The sequence below is a fragment of the Pseudochaenichthys georgianus genome, chromosome 12 (genome assembly GCF_902827115.2).
Source record: "Pseudochaenichthys georgianus chromosome 12, fPseGeo1.2, whole genome shotgun sequence".
Taxonomy (NCBI): domain Eukaryota; kingdom Metazoa; phylum Chordata; class Actinopteri; order Perciformes; family Channichthyidae; genus Pseudochaenichthys; species Pseudochaenichthys georgianus.
In genome coordinates, this window is record NC_047514.1 from 26044100 (window position 1) to 26065482 (window position 21383).

General features: G+C 41.4%; 1 protein-coding gene across 4 annotated transcripts; it reads left to right on the forward strand.

Annotated features, from left to right (window-relative positions):
- Positions 1-40: 40 nt before the first annotated feature.
- LOC117455937 (transcription factor TFIIIB component B'' homolog) lies at positions 41-20978 on the forward strand. 4 transcript variants are annotated; one of them, XM_034095584.2, is made up of 31 exons: positions 41-131; positions 1104-1306; positions 1383-2028; positions 2139-2242; positions 2383-2448; positions 3976-4158; positions 4347-4480; positions 4590-4684; positions 4805-4859; positions 4967-5101; positions 5252-5479; positions 6633-6696; positions 6782-6962; positions 7054-7163; positions 7275-7653; positions 7807-7941; positions 8469-8505; positions 8615-8728; positions 9183-12780; positions 13231-13367; positions 15391-15500; positions 16058-16121; positions 16207-16360; positions 16462-16579; positions 16668-16701; positions 16794-16898; positions 16985-17264; positions 17388-17601; positions 17682-17986; positions 19719-19932; positions 20013-20978. In XM_034095584.2, exons 2-31 carry the CDS (start codon positions 1110-1112, stop codon positions 20124-20126), a joined length of 8310 nt encoding a protein of 2769 aa, XP_033951475.1. In that variant the 5' UTR covers positions 41-131; positions 1104-1109; the 3' UTR covers positions 20127-20978. The 4 variants fall into 4 exon arrangements, with proteins under 4 accessions (XP_033951475.1, XP_033951477.1, XP_033951476.1 ...); XM_034095586.2 differs by having other exon boundaries at positions 1383-2010; XM_034095585.2 differs by having other exon boundaries at positions 41-90.
- The last annotated feature ends 405 nt before the right edge of the window (positions 20979-21383 follow it).

Here is a 21383-nt window from a genome sequence, read left to right on the forward strand (position 1 = left end):
CCCTCACGAAAATATCGCGTCATGAAAAACATGGCGGATTAGTTTGTGCATGGGGTCGGGTCCGCTACCAGCTAGCTATCTTCGATAAATGTAAGCTTATTTCTCCCAGCAAATGAGATATTTTTGAACGGGTAAGTTATTTCAAGGTCATTTAATTATTTTGACGTAACTCAATATAAATGTAACTGCCTCAGCTTTAAAATATGAAGAATACTATACGACGGTCCAAGTGAGGAGGACCCGCGTACTAAAAGTGTTGTCAAGCGAGTTTTAGTCCAGCTTTGTGCACTTTTCGCATTGTCTTCGCATTATTGTCTCGTTGTAATACTTCTTGACTGAGTTTAGGTTGTGTTAACGTATTCACACTGCTGGTGCATATTTCCTTGTGATTATCTTTACAAACTGTCAACGTCGCTAGTCCTGTCCGCTGATAGAATAGCTGAGGCTTGCAGAAAGCTGCATGTATTCTCGCTATTGCTCCTGCATAAGTGCTAACGTAAGGTAACAGTACATTGTCGCACTATGTAGGCTACTCTGTCGCACTATGTACTCTACTCTGTCGCACTATGTACTCATGATTAAATAAATGCAAGCTAATCCTCATCAAAACAATAGTCTGTAGTCCTAATATCTTAAAATAATACTCGGAAAGAAAGTGTATATTGTATGCATAACTCAGTATTTCAATTGTATCTAGATGATGTAGTGTATTAGACACGTCTACACAACAGTACATCTTGTACAAGGCAACATGATAATTGTGAACGTAATTCTGTGTTACCACAAAGTGTGTTTTATTCTGTAGTGTAAATCCCTTGAAAGTTAAATGTAATCTTTCAGAAAAGTTGTTATTAAAACAAACTACTATTACTTCTTACATGCGTTTGAAAAATATGGCAGTGAATAGGTTAAAACATGAAGAAATGTTTGCAAACATTATGAATGTGGTGAAATGAGCAGTTATACGTGTGCTGATAAGATATTAGGGGACGTATAAGGACTGGGCACATGATAAGGCTAAATGTTTTCCACTCCTTATTTGCACTTTTAAGGGTTTTGTTGCAGGAATACCAATGCAGCTTTGACTTCCTGTGTGTTTTCAGGTCAAAATGTTCCGTCGGTCAAGATTTAGTATCCGACCCAATGTTGGTGCTACAGGAAAAACAGCATCAACACCTCAGGAATCCCCTTCAGCAAGTCAGGAGACCAGTGATACCCCTAATGACGTTGGTGAGAGCTCCACTGCTACTGCTGTTACAGATAACAAGCCCGCTGTGACCCCATCAGAAACACCTACAGCCCCAGGGTGAGTGATAAGAATGACATTGCTCGCCTAATGTTTTTGTCATCTACAAATAATAACTATTGTTGTTTCTTTATAGGGATGGTATTGACCAACATGTTGAAGGTACCAGCTCCTCAGCAGCCCTCCAGAGAAGGAAGCGGTTTTCCATCAAGCCTAAAGTGGCCCCTGGCCGCCCCTCCATTGCTGCTCGGAAAACAAGAACCCCTGTCAAGTCAGCCTCTGAAACCCCTGTTTCAGACCAGGACAAGCCAAATACGTCCAGCCAAACTGGGACTGCATCAGCCCCTCAGAGACTGCAGTCCCCAAGGCGACGGAGACCTTCAGAAGAGAGCAAGCAGCAAATAATTCAACCCAAACCAACCGCCATCCTTTCAGAGCCTTCAGTTGTACCTACAGCTGAGGACTCTACAGAAAATAAATCGTTGCTGGCGAACACTGGCAAAGAATTTGAAAACATTTCAGCCAGTCAAGGAAATGAAGCTTCTTTCAGTCTCCCGGATAAAGTGCCCCTCTCTCTACCAGACAAAGAAGCTATTGCAATATCAGAGAAAGCCAGGACTCTAATGTCATCTAAGAGTAGGCTGTCACTGTCAACACCAGCGTTCACCCTGAGTCGCCTCCTGAATGACCCTTCAGACTTACAGAGGCTTGCAAAGGCCCAGAAACTCAGAGACCTGCTCAGAGAGGAGATGCACAAAGAAAAGGTAAACTCAGATTATTCAGTAAGTATCGTTCTCCTCATTTTCTTCACTTTCTTAGTTTTAGTTACATACTTATTACTATTATACAGTTCGACTTGTATGTTGATTTGGTTTATTATCTGATGTTGCAGAAAACCAAGAGATCTAAGAAAAGGGAAAAGGAATTTGACTTAGATCCTGCCAAAATGACCATGAGGGACCTTATCCGGTATCTACCACAGTCTAACCCCATGACGTAAGTGTCCTCTCTGCTTTACTCAACCTTGTGTAACATGTAATCCATGCATCCTCTCTATTGAGATCCTTTATCTTTCTTCACATGAAGGCTGTTTCTGGTTCCTTGTCCTGTGTGACCATCATTTGCAATTTTTCCAGATCTAGTTTGGAAGAGTCAGTTGTAGAGAATGAGACTGTGGTCCCACCTTCTCCAGGAGGACACAAGTAAGTTAAACCCATCATCTTTATCAAATGTATTTCTTTTTTTCTAATGATGTTGGACATGTGATCATACACATACATACATGTATACATACATACATACATACATACTAGGCGTGTAACGGTACATGTACCCGTACTGAAATTATTCGGTACACGTGTGTACCGAAGTGTACCGAACGAATATAACGTTAAACGTAAAAGATTGAGAACGTGAACAACTTCTTGGAAGTAATCTCAGGTGCTGCGTCGCAGCATTCAGAGTAATTTGCTCACATTGGGTTCAACGCGTCATAGAGCGAGCAAGTCATTTCATTGGACGAGAGGCATACTATGAGAGCTGGTCAGAGGGATGCGTTCAAATGTAGTCAGTAATTTGAGGAACTGTCGAAATGGCGAACGCAGATAAAGTTGAGCTGAAAATCCTCCAGCATCATTGAAGTCTCCGGTTTGGGAACATTTTGGTTTCGCAGTTACGTACAAGGATGACGGACACAGACAGGTGGACCGAACCAAAGCTGTTTGTCGGCATTGTTCAACTAACATTGGTTACGCGGCTGGCAATACATCAAACTTGCACACTCATTTGAAAAGGCATCACCAGAACGTGAATATCACCGGTACCAAAAGAAAAAAGACTGAAGAGCAAACCCAACTCCCGCTAGCATGTAAGCCTCCACCACTCGCAGAGAGTTCAGACCTAGCCAAAGCTATTACAAACGCCAAATATCCTTATGTTGCCATGTTAGCAAAGCGCTACCTGGCTGTATCTGCTACCTCTGTCCCTAGCGAGAGGGTGTGTTCTCCACAGCAGGAGACATTGCTAGTGCCAGCAGATCTGCCCTTTCGGCAAGCAATGTGGACAAGTTCATCTTTCTTTAGAACAACATGAAAATACAATGACAAGCAAGTCCTAATGTCAAGCTGGCTGCTTAGGTACTAGTTCAGTACAGTTTAAATGCAGATTATTTCAGTTCATCAAAATGCTGCACCTTAATGTTTATTTTTATTTTGTATTCATTTGAGTGAATACATTATTCACAGTTTAATAATAATAAAAAAATATATATATATGTTTTGTGATAATTGTTTCTGCTGTACTGAAAATGTACCGAACCGTGACCTAAAAACCGAGATACGTACCGAACCGAAATGTTTGTGAACCGTTACACCCCTAATACATACATACATTCTTAACGTCCTTATTTTGATCAACACAATTACAAAAACATATATGCTTCTTCTGTCCTGTTTTCTTGAAAATCATTTAAATACATCATGGTCTTTACAAAAGTGGAAATTGAGAATATATTTTAAACTCAGATGAGTTTAATCAGTGCAAGAGCCATTCAATGCGAAAGTGTGTTTTTGTTTTATTAGAAACCCAATGATACATTATACAATTATACATTGTATAATTCTGATATGTTTTATATCAAACTAAAACACTTGATGTGTGGACACTTTTAGACAGTAGTTTGCATTCCATACATTTTCCCTGTGTCTGATGTTTGCGATGTATCCCTGCAGTGTCCCAGAGAAAGTGCAGGAACCCGAGTTCGTCCCAAAAATGCCAAGCCAGTGTGAGGAGGAAGCAGAGGCGGCGGCGGATGAGGAGGAAGAGGAGGAGGAGGAGGATGATGATGATGATGCTGTGATGGTTCCTCAGGTCAGAGTTGCAGAGGACGGCACACTGATCATTGATGAAGAGAGGTTGGTAGACTTCTACAGGACATATCATTATCTATCTACTGCATTCTCTCAGTTATTGTAGACTCGACAGTTTCATTACTTTAAGAGTTGAACTGTCCAACATTGTCAACAAATGCATCCATATAGAGATAATGCAGATGCAGGAATCTATTGTGGTCTTAATCATAACCTCTCAACTTGTGTCTCAGCTTGACCGTGGAAGTCCAGCGGGCCAAAGGGCCAAATCCAGCAAATGAGCGAGACCCCATCTTTGAGCGTGGCTCCACTACAACTTACTCAAGCTTCAGGAAAGGGACCTACTGCAAACCCTGGTCCAGCGAAGGTAGGAAGATATGGATAATAGAAAAAGAAACAAGAAGGGGAATTCTTTTTTTTACAGCACACATTTATTCAATGCCTTAATGTCATGATTGTTTGCTGTTTTCCAACAGAGACAGACATGTTCTTCCTGGCAATTAGTATGGTGGGAACAGACTTTTCCATGATTTGCCAGCTGTTTCCTCTGAGAGCACGATCAGAGATAAAGGTTAGTGATAATAACAGCTATGCATGTGTTTATAAAACATCATGTATAGAAGCAAAGCACTGCTCATTACTCTTTTATAAAATGTTGTTTGTGTTAATTGTATTGATTTTAAACTTTCAGAACAAATTTAAAAAAGAAGAGCGAGAGAATTCCTGGAGGATTGACAAAGCTTTCAGTAAGTATTCAGTAAGACAATACTAATATCATATTGAATTACTATCGTTCTCAATGTGCAATACCTGCATTTATTTCAATGTAACATTTACTGCCACACTTTTGCAGGAGAAAGGCGCAAACTGGACATTGAGTATTTTTCTAAACTCTTAGAAAAGATACTGGAGGTTCAGAAAAACAGGAAGAAACTGAAGGCAATGGCTGAGAAGAAACCTCCAAAGGAGCGCAAGAAAAGAGAAAAGGGTCATTATACTTGTGTTCCTTTTTCAATAGGGAGTTTGGTGTTATATCCTCATAACGTTTTTCTTTTTTTACAAGACATTATCTGGGCTTCATTTTTCACTTTTGGTCCTTTGTTTGTCTAAATTTAACAATCATCTGTTTCCTCTACAGGCCGGAGAAAAGCTGGGAAGAAGCTGAGTGTTGTGGAGGAGGAAGATGAGGAAGAGCAGAAGGAAAATCCTGATTTGGAGAAAGAGGGAGAGAAGGAGAATGAGGACCTCTGTAATGAGGCGGGAACCACTGCTGTTAAGTCTAAGAAAAAACGCAAAATAAAGAATACCTCGACTGAGGAACCAAAGGACAAGAAAAACAAAACGGATAAAAAGAGCAATGAACAAGGTACATGTCATTATTTTATAAAAATGGTATTGATGAAACTTGTGGATATTAGGGGTGCAACGGTTCACAAACATTTCGGTTTTTAGGTCATGGTTCGGTACGTTTTCGGTACAGCAGAAAAAATTATCACAAAACATAACATATTTTTTTTAAATTATTCTTAAACTGTGAATAATTTATTCACTCAAATAAATACAAAATAAAATAACATTTAAGGTGCAGCATTTCGAACTGTATTTGTACTGTACTTGCACCTAAGCAGCCAGTTTGACATTAGGACTTGCTTGTCATTGTATTTTCATGTTTTTTTTAAAGTAAGATGAACTTGTCCACATTGCTTGCCGAAAGGGCAGATCTGCTGGCACTAGCAATGTCTCCTGCTGTGGAGAACACACGCTCTCGCTAGGGACAGAGGTAGTAGATACAGCCAGGTAGCGCTTTGCTAGCATGGCAACATAAGGATATTTGGCGTTTGTAATAGCTTTGGCTCGGTCTGAACTTGTTGCGAGTGGTGGAGGCTTACATGCTAGCGGGAGTTGGGTTTGCACTTCAGTCTTTTTTCTTTTGGTACCGGTGATATTCACGTTCTGGTGATGCCTTTTCAAGAGTGTGCAAGTTTGATGTATTGCCAGCCGCGTAACCAATGTTAGTTGAACAATGCCGACAAACAGCTTTGGTTCGGTCCACCTGTCTTTGTCCGTCATCCTTGTACGTAACTGCGAAACCAAAATGTTCCCAAACCGGAGACTTCAATGACGCTGGAGGATTTTCAGCTCAACTTTATCTGCGTTCGCCATTTCGACAGTTCCTCAAATTACTGACTACATTTGAACGCGTCCCTCTGACCAGCTCTCATAGTATGCCTCTCGTCCAATGAAATGACTTGCTCGCTCTATGACGCGTTGAACCCAATGTGAGCAAATTACTCTGAATGCTGCGACGCAGCACCTGAGATTACTTCCAAGAAGTTGTTCACGTTCTCAATTTTTTATGTTTAACGTTATATTCGTTCGGTACACTTCGGTACACACGTGTACCGAACCGAATAATTTCCGTACGTGTACCGTTACACCCCTAGTGGATATATATTGTTGTATCGGCACAGAAATTGAAATGTTTCTTCGGATTTCTTCTTTTTCTTTCATATGCTCAGATGAGGCCTTTATACCTGGAGACAAAGAGGCAGCACTTCCTGAGGACTGTCAAAAATCAGACATGTAATACAACTTAAAATATTGTTTCAAATAGAGTATTCTGCATCTTCAGTTGGCATTAAAATCCATGTTTTGCCCTAATATTCAGGTCTGAAAAGACTGAGGGAGCCAAGGATGGCACGATCAAGCCAGCCAAACCACGACCAAAACCACTGCTGCCGTTGGGCCGGAAGAGGGTTCAAAAGCCGCCACCTCCCTCCACCAAGACCAACGATGATGCATCAGATAAAGGAGAGGAGAGTGTGATTGATGGAGTATCCACAGAGCAGGTTGTTATATTTTCCTTTTCATCTGAGAGTCATCAGATATTTCTTCATACTGTGACTTTGGCTCACTGAAAGTTATGCTAACCTTTTTTAGGTAAAAAAAGATGCATCACCTTCAAGGCAAGACCAAGATAGTAAGTCAGCCAATAATGATCATTCCTCTGAAGAGGAGGAAGCAACCGTTCAACCTCCAAAACCTACCAGGTACAATATCTCTGCTGTATTTTCAGATTTCTTACATTGTATGCAGAAACAACATAATCTACAATATAATAAAACATAAGCAGCTCATCAGTGTGTAATTGCATTTGATAGGTATGGAAGAGTGCCTAAACCCACCAAGCCCTTGAATTACTCTGCCAAAGAGGCTGCATCCGAAACCAGTCCTGCCTCACCAGATGCGTCCACTGCTTCTGCTGCCAGGCCTAAACCCAAATCCACAGCCAAGAGGAGAAGATCATCAAAGCAGCAATCATCCCAAGAGTCCAAAAAGCCTAAATTAGTCACCCTCAGGGCTTCTCAGTCAGAATACAGTGATGAGGAGGATGAAAAGCAGCGAGAGGAAGAAGAGTTGGAGGAGGAGCAGCACGCTGCATGCAGTCCAAGTAGGGACAGCTCTGCCCCCGTATTTGTGCCTGCCATTCTGCGCTCCCCACATCCTGTCATCTCAGAAGTGGAAGAGACAATGGAGGAGGTTTGAAAAACGGTTTACTATCATGTCTTGCACAGATGCACCCCCTATTAATTTAGTTTCATACATAACTAGCATCTTTGTGTTTTTCTTTATGTATGGTTTTTCATTCCATAATTCAAACCCTCCAATCTGACTCCCCCATCCCACATATAGCTTGATATCTTGGCCACTATGCCTGATGTGTTGGGCATCTCCCAAAATGCACTCTGCCCTGATGACTCTTGCGAGTGGGCACAAAAAGAAACAGGCACAGCTGAACCCTGCGAACATCAGCTGGACCTGCTCGTTGTAAGTGTCTTATAACTCAAATGTAATGCCAGTGAAATTAAATCATTATCCTGAGATGCACTTATAATTCTAACATCTAATCTTAAAACACGTCATTTGAATCGATCAACATAATTTGATTAGTTATTAAGGGTCAACCTTGATTAAATGCAACCTCATTATATTTGAAAATCTCCTTTTTTTGTTTTATTGTATTTATGTTACACGCATACAATACAAGTTGGATGCCTGGATCAAACACTTATGTTGGCATCAAAGTTAGTTTTGGTACATTTTTCAATGAAAAAGCAAGACATTCAAGTTTCAACTATGTTGCATGAAGTCTATGTTGCAAAAGCTGGATCACCTCAACGAAATATGTTGGTGTCCAGATGTAATCAATTGACAGAGATGATGTAGACTGACAAAGAAGTGTAACTGGGGCTACTATAATACATGTTTTCATATACATCACATCCTTTCACAACTAGTCGGGCTTATTTGGAAAGCTTTTGATGTGACTGACAACTCTTTTGTCTCCCTTGCAGGATGTTATTGACTTCCTTTCTATAGACCATGCAGAAGGTAGGTTGAAGAGGTATTCTGAGTAGTTCCCAGTGGCAAACTATTAATTAATATTTTATATTAAGAAGTCTAATTCTCATACATGTGTTGGTGCTCTTTTTTGTTTAAGTATCTGAGGACGAGAGCTACAATGAGGCTGCTCAAACCCTGTTGACCATCGGGAACCTGGCTCACCTCTCACAGTCAGCACAGAATCAAATAGCCATAGAAGATCAATTAACAGGTAAGAGACAAAGCAGACATGAGGTTCTTTATATTGCATTCCATTAAGATTAAATCTTAACCCAAGTTCCCATCAGCAAAAACACGTGGGTTTGCTATCCTGGCTCCAAAATGGTGGAATGAGCTCCCCATTGACATCAGGACAGCAGATGGCTTACACACCTTCCGGCGCAGACTGAAGACTCATCTCTTTCGACTCCACCTCGAGCGATAGAACTATTAACAGAGCACTTATATACTAATAAAGGACTTGCTTATCTAAAGCCAGTTGAGTAGTACTTGAAATGTTTTTGCTCTATGAAGCCTGATGTACTTATATGATTCTGTTTTCTTCAAGTTTGTATTTTGTTGGTCGAATGCTCTTATTGTAAGTCGCTTTGGATAAAAGCGTCAGCTAAATGTAATGTAATGTAAAATCACAATAATTTAAAATGTGCCACAATGTTTAATTACAGGGACAACATCAGACGGTGTGAATGAAACCAGCGAACAGCTAGAAGAAGAGGTTGCAACAAAGATTGATGCAGAAAAGGAAAACCGTGCCACTCCTGTTATGTCTGCAACTTCTGTTAATGAAGTCACAGAAACGTCCGAACCTGTTACCACAGTGGAGCTACAAAACATTATTGACAATAATGACATCCCCATTCTTGAATCCAGTGATCAGAGGACCGGTTCTGATGTGGATCCTACCTCTCAATTGACCTCAAAGACAGATTCTCCACCGACCAGGGGAGCACGATTATCCAAGGTGAAACCAAAACCTAACCTAGGCCAAGCTTCAAGGACTGCTCAGTCAAAATCACAACCGGCGACATCAACAGTAAGGGCAGCTGAAGAAAGCCCATCGGATGCTCCTGACCTTTCTCAAGCCCCTTGTCCTAGTCCTGCTTTGGATATGAAACCGTCAGTAGATTTAGCCTCTACTCCTACTCTCACAGAAGAACTCTCAGGTGCATCAGGTGCAACAACATCACAGCGGCGTGCCTCAGAAAACAAGGACATCTCTGAAGCCCAGTTTGAAATCAGAAGGGAACCAGACACGAGAGACACAAGGCCAACAGATGAAGATATGATGTCTCATGTTGGGACATCTGAGATGAGTTGTAATAATCCACTGACATCTGACACTGTTGTCGCTGAACTGCAGATTGGACAAGGATCAAACTTAGACTCTGTCAAAGAGAGCAATGACCATCCTGCTTCATGTGTTAAACCTTTAGAAGAGTTACCTGTCAGTGAGAAAGAAAAAGGTGAGGTCAGATCTACAACTCAAACAAGGAAAAGTCGATTCCAGAAAGTCAAACCCAATCCCAACCTAACACAGACATCAAGGTCCATACATTCTAAAGCTCAAACCTCAAAAGACACCTTAGAGAAAGACTCAGACTCAACTCCAGTTAGCAAATTCCATGAAAAAACAATAGCAGAGCCAACTTTCACCACCTCAACTGAAAAACAAAGTCAAAGTGATGTTCCTCATGTTCCAGAGTTGACAGATGAAGTTCTGATGTCAGATGTGAAATCTGAGAGTAGATGTAATAATCCACTGAAATCTAAAGCAGCAGCCACAGACTTGCAGCTTGGACAAGTGTCCATCAAAGGCTCTGTCCAAGAGAGCAAAGACCATCCTGCTACATGTGTGACACCTGTTGACAAGTTACCTGTCGGTGAGAAAGAAGGGAGTGAAGTCAAATCTACAAGTCAGGCAAGGAAAAGTCGATTCCAGAAAATCAAACCCAATCTCAACCTAGCACAGACATCAAGGACTGAACGTTCTAAAGCCCAAACTTCAAAAGACAACGTAGAGAAAGACTCGGACTCGACTCCAACTACCAAATTCCATGAAAAAACCATAGCAGAGGTTGATGCGGAGCCAACTTGCACCGCCTCTCCTGGCAAACCAAGTCATAGTCATGTTCCCTCTTCCGATTTAAAACCATCATTGGATTTGGCTTCTACTCTTAATCCCACAGAGGAACTGTCAGGTATATCAGGTGCAACTACATCACAGCAGAGTGCCTCAGAAAACCTGAACCTCTCTGAAGCTCAGTTTGAAAGCAGAAGGGAACTGGACACCAGAGACGTAAGGCCAACATCGCAGTCAACAAATGAAGTACTAATGTCTCATGTTTTGACAACTGAGAGTAGTTTTAATAATCCACTGACATCTGACGCAGTTGTCGCTGAACTGCAGATTGGACAAGGATCAAATTTAGACTCTGTCAAAGAGAGCAATGACCATCCTGCTTCATGTGTTACAATTTTAGAAGACTTACCTGTCAGTGAGAAAGAAAAAGGTGAGGTCAGATCTACAACTCAAACAAGGAAAAGTCGATTCCAGAAAGTCAAACCCAATCCCAACCTAACACAGACATCAAGGTCCATACATTCTAAAGCTCAAACCTCAAAAGACACCTTAGAGAAAGACTCAGACTCAACTCCAGTTAGCAAATTCCATGAAAAAACAATAGCAGAGCCAACTTTCACCACCTCAACTGAAAAACAAAGTCAAAGTGATGTTCCTCATGTTCCAGAGTTGACAGATGAAGTTCTGATGTCAGATGTGAAATCTGAGAGTAGATGTAATAATCCACTGAAATCTAAAGCAGCAGCCACAGACTTGCAGCTTGGACAAGTGTCCATCAAAGGCTCTGTCCAAGAGAGCAAAGACCATCCTGCTACATGTGTGACACCTGTTGACAAGTTACCTGTCGGTGAGAAAGAAGGGAGTGAAGTCAAATCTACAAGTCAGGCAAGGAAAAGTCGATTCCAGAAAATCAAACCCAATCTCAACCTAGCACAGACATCAAGGACTGAACGTTCTAAAGCCCAAACTTCAAAAGACAACGTAGAGAAAGACTCGGACTCGACTCCAACTACCAAATTCCATGAAAAAACCATAGCAGAGGTTGATGCGGAGCCAACTTGCACCGCCTCTCCTTCTGAAAAACCAAGTCACAGTCCTGGCCCTTCTTCAGATTGTAGACCATCATTGGATTTTGGGATAACTCTTAAACCTACAGAGGAACTGTCTACAACTGAGGAGAAAGAGACAGACCTTGAAGTTGTATCAGGCTCAACAACAACACAACCGAGTGCCTCAGAAACCCAGAACCTCTCTGAGGCCCAGTTTGAAACCAGTAGGGGACAGGAAACCAGAGACACAAAGCCTGCATCTGAGTCAACTGAAGAATCTGCTTCATCTGTTACACCAGTAATAGAGTTACCTGTCAGTCAGAAAGAAGCGAGAGAAATCAAATCTTCTTGTAAGGCTATCAGAATATGTTTACATCAAGTCAAACCCAAATCCAACTTATCACAGATGTCGAGAACTGCGCATTCAAAGCCTCAAGTCACTAAAGACCCATTCCTACCCATGCCTCAGGCAGAGACATGCTCCAGCCCAACTTCAAGACCTAATTTACCTGACAAGACAACAGCAGAGGTAGAGGCACAGCCATCTTGCAGTACCATCCCTTCTGAACAACCTAGCCATAGCACTGCGTCAGTATCAGTACAATCATTGGAATTAGACTCCACTCCGAAAACCATGGAACAAAACAAAAATGTTGCATGTGAGCTAAAGTCAAGCTCAGAGGGCTCTGAACAAAGTGTTTCACAAAGAAGGCAGCGCTTTCCAAAGGTCAAACCCAATTTAGGATCAACTACACGCTCAAAACTGCAGTCAAATGATATCTGTAAACCAGCAGAGCAGTGTCATATGAAAACCTCTTTAACCACAGAACAACAGCCTTCTGATAATAATGACGCAGGACCTGGTTCGCAAAGTGAGTGCAAACAGGACATGTTCTTTAAAGCTACAAAGACATTTACACAACCAACAGATGGCCCAACAACAGATTCCGATGTCCAGTCTTCAGGAGATGGTTCAACAGAGTCCCAAATTGTCTCCATGCAATCTACTAATACATACTCCACACCAGATCCAAAAGAAAGCACTCAGGAGCCACCTACCGAAAATGACCCTGAGGCACCAAGTCAGGATGCAGTTCAACAATCTTCTGAAACCAATGAAACAAGTGTCAAAAGGTAAGAAATGAATCATATCCCGGAATATTCAACTACTGTACTTTTCGGACTATAAAGCGCACCTGCATATAAGCCGCAGCAGCTACATTGTCCGTCTGTCTTGCTCTCCGTCTGTCTCTCGGTTCCACTTTTACTTTGGCGCGCTACCTGTCTCACTCTTTTCCGGCCTCCAGCTTTTCCTGCTGGAGCCCGCCGCTTAAAGGTGGCGGGCGTGGACCGGTCATAGAGCCCATAGTGTTAAAGGTGGTTAATTTTACCTGTAAAATCCATAGATTTAGGAGGTTCCCTAGTGGCCGTTCGCTGTACAAAAAAAATGGGGGGAAAAAGTCGCGGCTTATAGTCCAAAAAGTACGGTACTGTTGTCATGTTGCATTTACACGCTTTTGTTTTACATTAAATATTAAGGAATGATTTGTTTTTCTCGTAATAAAAGTTGTTTTCCAATTACAGCCCTGATGATAAACGGCCAGAGCCAGCAGACTCTCCCTCAGGAAAAGCTCCCCCGACTCGTAGAGGCCGACTTATTAAACCCACACCCACCCTGGGACGCAGCAGACGGCCTCCACAACACGTCAAGAATACACCAGGCATGAGAATCACTCACCTTTCGGCGAAATTTGCCGTTTTGAATCCAAAATAGGTCGTTTGTGTGATTCATGTAGATCTGCAATAAAAATATTGTTGGGGTATGGGGGGGGTCTGGGAGTAATCTGCGACCGCGAGCTGTTATGTGCCATCATGACACGCATGGTGTTCTTTTTTTATATATTATAATGCAGCGCGAGCTGTGTGCTCGAGTCTTCCTGCCTGTCAGCTATGCTGCTCCGCGATGATGGTCTAGCTTCAGCAGCCACATTAGCTACGGGTGCGTTCGTTAATATTAACTGTGCGGTCCGGAGTCACTGTGGCACAGACTGGACCGCTGATGAACAGCTGTTAGAACGGGCCGTTCAGGTGTTCAGAGCAGAGCTCCCTGTCGGAGTGCAGAGCGTGATGTGCACTGAAAAGTTTTTCTGTCGCAACATTATCGTTGAGCTAGCTAGCTAGCATACATTGTCACTATCTGCTAACGTTAGCTTTAGCCTTCGTTTTCTAATAGTTTTTTTTTCATAGGCGATAAACGGAGGTGGTATAAGTATAGATCTTGTACTTGAGTAAAAGTAGAAGCACTCAGATATTGTACTAGAGTAAAAGTAGAAGTACTCAGATCTTGTACTTGATTAAAAGCAGAAATACTCAGATCTTGTACTTGAGTAAAAGTAGAAGTACTCAGATCTTGTACTTGATTAAAAGCAGAAATACTCAGATCTTGTACTTGATTAAAAGCAGAAATACTCAGATCTTGTACTTGAGTAAAAGTAGAAGTACCAGAGTGTAGGAATAGGAATACTCTGTTCGTAAAAGTACTGCATTCAAAATGTTCCTCAAGTAAAAGTAGAAAAGTATTCTCATCAAAATATAGTGAAAGTAGCGACAGTAAAAGTAGTCGTTGTGCAGATTGGTCCATTTCAGAATAATATATATGATATGTTTTATAATGATTGATCATGAAAGTGTTCTCAAAGCTGGTAAAGGTGCAGCTAGTCTGGATGACTTTGTAGACTGCAGGGTAGCTGGTGGATTTACTCCAGGTGGAACTAAAGTCTGATTCAACACTTGATTAGATTTCACATCATTCATCCAGATCTGTGAAGTAACTAAAGGTATTAAATACATGTAGTGGAGTAAAAGTACACCATTTACCTATGAACTGTAGAGGAGAAGAAGAACAAAGTAGCAAAACATTGAAATACTTTAATAAAGTACAAGTATCTCAAAATTGTACCCAAGTATAGTACTTGAGTTTATGAATTTAGTTACTTTACACCAGATGCCTTAAAGATAGAAAGACTCAGCCTTGCACAGAGGCATGACAATAGATTTTCAAAATGCTCAACAGTGCTGCCAAAATTATAAACTGACTGCTACACAATTAAAATAAATGCTTTTATATATTTCTATTAGATGTGACTCTTTAGCGTTTCTGTTATTATTAACACTGCTGCTTTAGTTGTTTTGACTGCTAAAATCCTCTGTTATTCCTCATTTTAAAGCCGATATTCCGTGGGGTCGGGGGGCTCGGGTCCTTGTCACCTTTTCCATACGGGATGAGTTTGCATCCCTGATAATACTTAGTAAGGAGGTCATAATATTTTTGACTCATGGCTGAAGTTAAGTTTCTCCAACTCTCCCCAGGTTGGCAAAAAAATGCATCTCAAAATGCATCAGATTGATGCTTTAAAATATGGAATATTCAAAATGTTCTTCCGGGGGAGCATGCCCCCGGACCCCCCTAGAGGGATAATATCCTTCTCACCTTTTTCACCCCTGACCGCCTGATACACAACAAGCAGAAGTAGGTTTGACCTCATTTAGCTTTTCAAACTACTGCAATCTATCACCCTACAGTTTCTTTGTTTAACACCTATGGTGGTTCTTTTCAGCAGATGTTGGTATTCTCTCAAAAGGTGGGGATGATTCAGTTTGCCCCAAACTTGTGACTGAACTCGTACCTGAAACCAGTAGAGGGCGCCATTGATCAAAGTAGTAACACAATTCTCTCTCCAACAGATGCTGATACTTCACTGGGAAGCTCAACAAAAGTAATTGAACAACTGAGTCAACATGAACCCCTTGTAGAGGTTTCTGGATTGTCTACTGGTTCCACGACAGGTACTCAGGTGAGATAATGATATGCATGAAAAGTTGTATCTTGAGCACTATGATTGCAGTATATTTGTGCGTTGAAATTCCTTATTGATAGTTGACTCGTGCTTATGACATGGAGCAATATTATTTTTTTTACAATGTGTCTCTGAACCCAGTTTATATTTTATGGCAGTGAATCCCAATAATAGTCGCTTGTACCTCAGGTGGTACTTCTGCATTTGGTCAATTATGTATAAAAAGATTGTAGAATATATCAAATTATTTGAAAAAACAAAATTGTTTATTATACTAATAAAATATTCTGTATTTTTTTTTTTTTAAAGAACCAAAAGGAAATTATTTTATCAGCTGTAACAACTGATCACTAGATGTTGCATTTGAGAATGCAATACAAATAGTAGCTATAAAGCAGTTACCTAAAAGTTAATGGTTAAATAGTCCAGCCATTCGATCGCAACAATACAACTATTACATAAAATCATATCGCATACCTTTGAATGAGGTTGGTCAAGTACCTCTGATTAAAAGATGAATCCTTGATTGGTTCTCTCTGCTTTCACATTTCCAGGATGCATCAACATCAAGTGCAGGAGGGACCCAAGGTCATCCCAGCTTCACAACATTTCCAGACAGTACGTTGGTTGATATTGTAATGTTTATTAATTACAGTACATGCATCATGGTGGTGGCTAACACTTCTCTCACTCTCCCTCTCAGTGATGTTGCCTCAGGATCCTTCTGATCCAGATGAACCGTTCTTCATCCTCTCTCTGACCGAGATCCCAGTCAGCTCATCGGGGGAGCGGGTGGACAGTGTGCCTGAGCCCCTCCCTTCTCTTCCTGTAACAGATGCTCCAATAGAGCAACAGAGGTTAGTTCCTGCTGTTTTATCAGATGGTCATTTCTCTCATGCAGGCGTAGATGTGACTCCGTTTGATGTGTGATTCTACAACTGTCCTCCCTCCTCATCAGTGTTCCTGGAGAGAGTTTGGCAACAGCAGAAGAGCAGCCTTCACCTAATGTCACTGTGCCTGTGCCCATGGAGGACAGTAATGAGACAGGCGTCATACATGTGAAAGACCCAGATGATGTAAGTGAAGTTGCAAGGAAACACTTGTAGCCAAAATGTGATGAAATGTCTGTATGTGTCACACTTTTTATTTTCTCACACACACCAGGGTTCAACTGAGGGGAATCAAGTGGACCCACATGGTAGGGTGATTGCCTTATTCTGTTATTTATTTAAACTAATGACAAATGTATTTATGATAATAAATGTGGATTATTTGTGTTTATGGGAACAGAGAGAACTACAGTTCATCCATCTACAGTACAAGAGACTGGACAGAATAAAGATGAGACTGAAATTCCCCCGACAAAGGAAAGACAAACAGGCACTAGAAGAAGAGGTATGTGTTACTTTAATACTTACTTATAACATGCACTATCCTCATATTGGGCACATGTTGTTTCATTGTGTACCCCATTCTCTTAGAAACGGCCAAACCGCAGGTGAAGCCCAAAATGACAAAGAGGAAACAAACCAGCAAGACTGCCGCTGCTAAGAAAGCAGAGTTCCTCCCCATCCAAACAGACACCACGGAGCAGTTAGAGCTTCCTGGGCCTTCTGTGCAGCCAGAGGCTTCTGACGACACTGAGTCACAAAGAGGAAGGGCTGATCATGTAGAAGTGGAAAAGGAGACTCTGACTGATGTTGTGGACCCTGAGGGCACCAGCTCAGGAGCAAAAACTACACGGACTAGTAGTCGGAATAGGTGAGGAAAAACGGTTTTAAGAAAAATCCTTTGTTGAGATCTGGATAAGTCCTCCAGTTTTCATGTTGTATACATCAATTGTACTTGAATGCGACTTAATTTCTCTTCCCCATTAACTTTCAGAAAAGCAAAGGATTCTGACCCTGGCAAAGCAGCTTCTAAGAGCCCTAAGGTGAAAACTCCTCGTGCAAAAGGAAACAGATCGACCCCAGCAGCTGTAGCCTCAACACCACGTGAAGTCACCCCAAAACCCGGTCCGAAACCGGGGCAACATGCTTCAGAGCACAGCCGACCACGCTCAGAGCAAACTCCTAGCACTTCCCTTTGTCCAGCTGAGGTAAGGATGACAGAGGTGGATAGGGAGCCATCTTGATTCAGTTCATTTTTTAACTCACCGATTTATCGTTTTTCTTTCAGGGTTCAACTTCTCAGCCAAGTGAATATATGGAGAGCAGCTCTCTAGAGGAGGAGCCCACCAGTGTGTCTCAGTACTTCCTAAGTGACATTTTTACAGATGCTGAGTCCCTCCCCATCCAAACAGACACCACGGAGCAGTTAGAGCTTCCTGGGCCTTCTGTGCAGCCAGAGGCTTCTGACGACACTGAGCCACAGAGAGGAAGGGCTGATCATGTAGAAGTGGACAAGGAGACTCTGACTGATGTTGTGGACCCTGAGGGCACCAGCTCAGGAGCAAAAACTACACGGACTAGTAGTCGGAATAGGTGAGGAAAAACGGTTTTAAGAAAAATCCTTTGTTGAGATCTGGATAAGTCCTCCAGTTTTCATGTTGGTATACAGTGGGGCAAAAAAGTATTTAGTCAGCCACCAATTGTGCAAGTTCTCCCACTGAAAAAGATGAGAGAGGCCTGTAATTTTCATCCTAGGTACACTTCAACTACGAGAGACGGAATGGGGGGAAAGAATCCAGGAAATCACATTGTAGGATTTTTAATGAATTAATTGGTAAATTCCTCGATAAAATAAGTATTTGGTCACCTACAAACAAACAACATTTATGGCTCTCACAGACCTGTAACTTCTTCTTTAAGAGCCTCCTCTGTCCTCCACTCGTTAACTGTATTAATGGCACCTGTTTGAACTCGTTATCAGTATAAAAGACACCTGTCCACAACCTCAAACAGTCACACTCCAAACTCCACTATGGCCAAGACCAAAGAGCTGTCAAAGGACACCAGAAACACAATTGTAGATCTGCACCAGGCTGGGAAGACTGAATCTGCAATAGGTAAGCAGCTTGGTGTGAAGAAATCAACTGTGGGAGCAATTATTAGAAAATGGAAGACATACAAGACCACTGATAATCTCCCTCGATCTGGGGCTCCACACAAGATCTCACCCCGTGGGGTCAAAATTATCACAAGAACGGTGAGCAAAGATCCCAGAACCACACGGGGGGACCTAGTCAATGACCTACAGAGAGCTAGGACCAAAGTAACAAAGGTTACCATCAGTAACACACTATGCCGCCAGGGACTCAAATCCAGCAGTGCCAGACGTGTCCCCCTGCTTAAGCCAGTACATGTCCAGGCCTGTCTGAAGTTTGCTAGAGAGCATTTAGATGATCCAGAAGAGGATTGGGAGAATGTCATATGGTCAGATGAAACATAACCAAAATAGAACTTTTTGGTAAAAACTCAACTAATGTGTTGGGAGGAGAAAGAATGCTGAGTTGCATCCAAAGAACACCATACCTACTGTGAAACATGGGGGTGGAAACATCATGCTTTGGGGCTGTGTTTCTGCAAAGGGACCAGGACGACTGAACCGTGTAAAGGAAAGAAAGAATGGGGCCATGTATCGTGAGATTTTGAGTGACAACCTCCTTCCATCAGCAAGGGCATTGAAGATGAAACGTGGCTGGGTCTTTCAGCATGACAATGATCCCAAACACACCACCCGGGCAACGAAGGAGTGGCTTCGTAAGAAGCATTTCAAGGTCCTGGAGTGGCCTAGCCAGTCTCCAGATCTCAACCCCATAGAAAATCTTTGGAGGGAGTTGAAAGTCCGTGTTGCCCAGCGACAGCCCCAAAACATCACTGCTCTAGAGGAGATCTGCATGGAGGAATGGGCCAACATACCAGCAACAGTGAAAACCTTGTGAAGACTTACAGAACACGTTTGACCTCTGTCGTTGCCAACAAAGGGTATATAAGAAAGTATTGAGATGAACTTTTGTTATTGACCAAATACTTATTTTCCACCATAATTTGCAAATAAATTCTTTAAAAATCAGACAATGTGATTTTCTGGATTTTTTTTTTTTTCTCATTTAGTCTCTCATAGTTGAGGTATACCTAGGATGAAAATTACAGGCCTCATCTTTTTAAGTGGGAGAACTTGCACAATTGGTGGCTGACTAAATACTTTTTTGCCCCACTGTATATCAATTGTACTTGAATGCGACTTAATTTCTCTTCCCCATTTAACTTTCAGAAAAGCAAAGGATTCTGACCCTGGCAAAGCAGCTTCTAAGAGCCCTAAGGTGAAAACTCCTCGTGCAAAAGGAAACAGATCGACCCCGGCAGCTGTAGCCTCAACACCACGTGAAGTCACCCCAAAACCCGGTCCGAAACCGGGGCAACATGCTTCAGAGCACAGCCGACCACGCTCAGAGCAAACTCCTAGCACTTCCCTTTGTCCAGCTGAGGTAAGGATGACAGAGGTGGATAGGGAGCCATCTTGATTCAGTTCATTTTTTAACTCACCGATTTATCGTTTTTCTTTCAGGGTTCAACTTCTCAGCCAAGTGAATATATGGAGAGCAGCTCTCTAGAGGAGGAGCCCACCAGTGTGTCTCAGTACTTCCTAAGTGACATTTTTACAGATGCTGAAGAGGGGTGACAGCTGTGAAGAGTCTGGGAAAGAGGAGGAACCCACTGGTGGTTTTTTCTTTTTACATTTCTGTTGTGTTAAGTTATAGATTCATTTATAACTAAATGTTTTTTGTTGCTTTTGCTGTCAGTTATAATTAAATTAAGATATATTTGCTATACTTACAAGCACTTTGAATATGTACAGTTGTTTCAATTGACTGAAAATTATTTTTAAAAAGCCAGTATCAAATAATTAATATTAAATTGTACAAATTAATAACTCAAAAACCGGTAAATCACTCGTTTCATTTAATGAGGATTTTTACAATAATCCATTATGTTTCACGCCTCAGATACCTTTTTTTAGTTACCTGGGAAAATGTAAATATTGTACACTGGCTTTTTTGATTGTTCTTTTTCATATCTGTTCCATGAAAAAACCCGGATTGCTTGACATCATGTATAGTTATACGTTTAAAAAGTATTACCTTTTTATAATGCCTCATCTGTGTATTCAGTTTTGTGCAAATGTTAATTCATCTTTTTGTATTTGACAAAAAACTGTCTTAAAATGTGCTTTTCCATTTCGAAAACTGAATTTCCTTTATAAATGGCTTCATGTTATCCTGCAAACACAGCCCATGTAAAGTTAAGGTAGTCAACTTGTATTTAAAATAAGCTCTCATTGAGACATTTTGTTGTACTGTACATAATGTTGTTCAGTTCAATGTTAAAGAGGTCCTTGTACAGATTCAAAGCATTCTTTGTATTATGTTTGATACTTGAAACAAAGGTACATCATGTGTTATTGTTATATTTTATAAGTTCATTAAAATAACACATGGAATTCTGTAAGGTCTGAATAAAATGTATTCTTCCAGCACCGCTTCATTTAGTCTTTCATCTAAGATGCTGGTTTGCTAAAAAAAAAAAAATGTTGATGGAACTCATTTTAGATTTTCTTACAGATTCATACAAGCTCTAGAAACTAAAAGTACTGTTTGTTTATGTAAATAGCACATTTGTAAGATACTGTTAATGTTCAGTGGGTATGGTACTATTATGATTGCAAATGAAGCTAGTCATTGTTGCATGTGATACAGCTGACTTAAAAAAAATAGAAACCTAAGGATTGATACTAATCCCTCATGCTGCAACCTCTTGTGGCTTAAGACTGTTGATCTCCCTGTTGAGTAACTGCTCTGTCCACAGGGCCACTGTGGGACTCAGTCAGCTGTGAGATTAGTCCCCCACTCACTACTGCCTGCTGACCGGAGCGCACCTC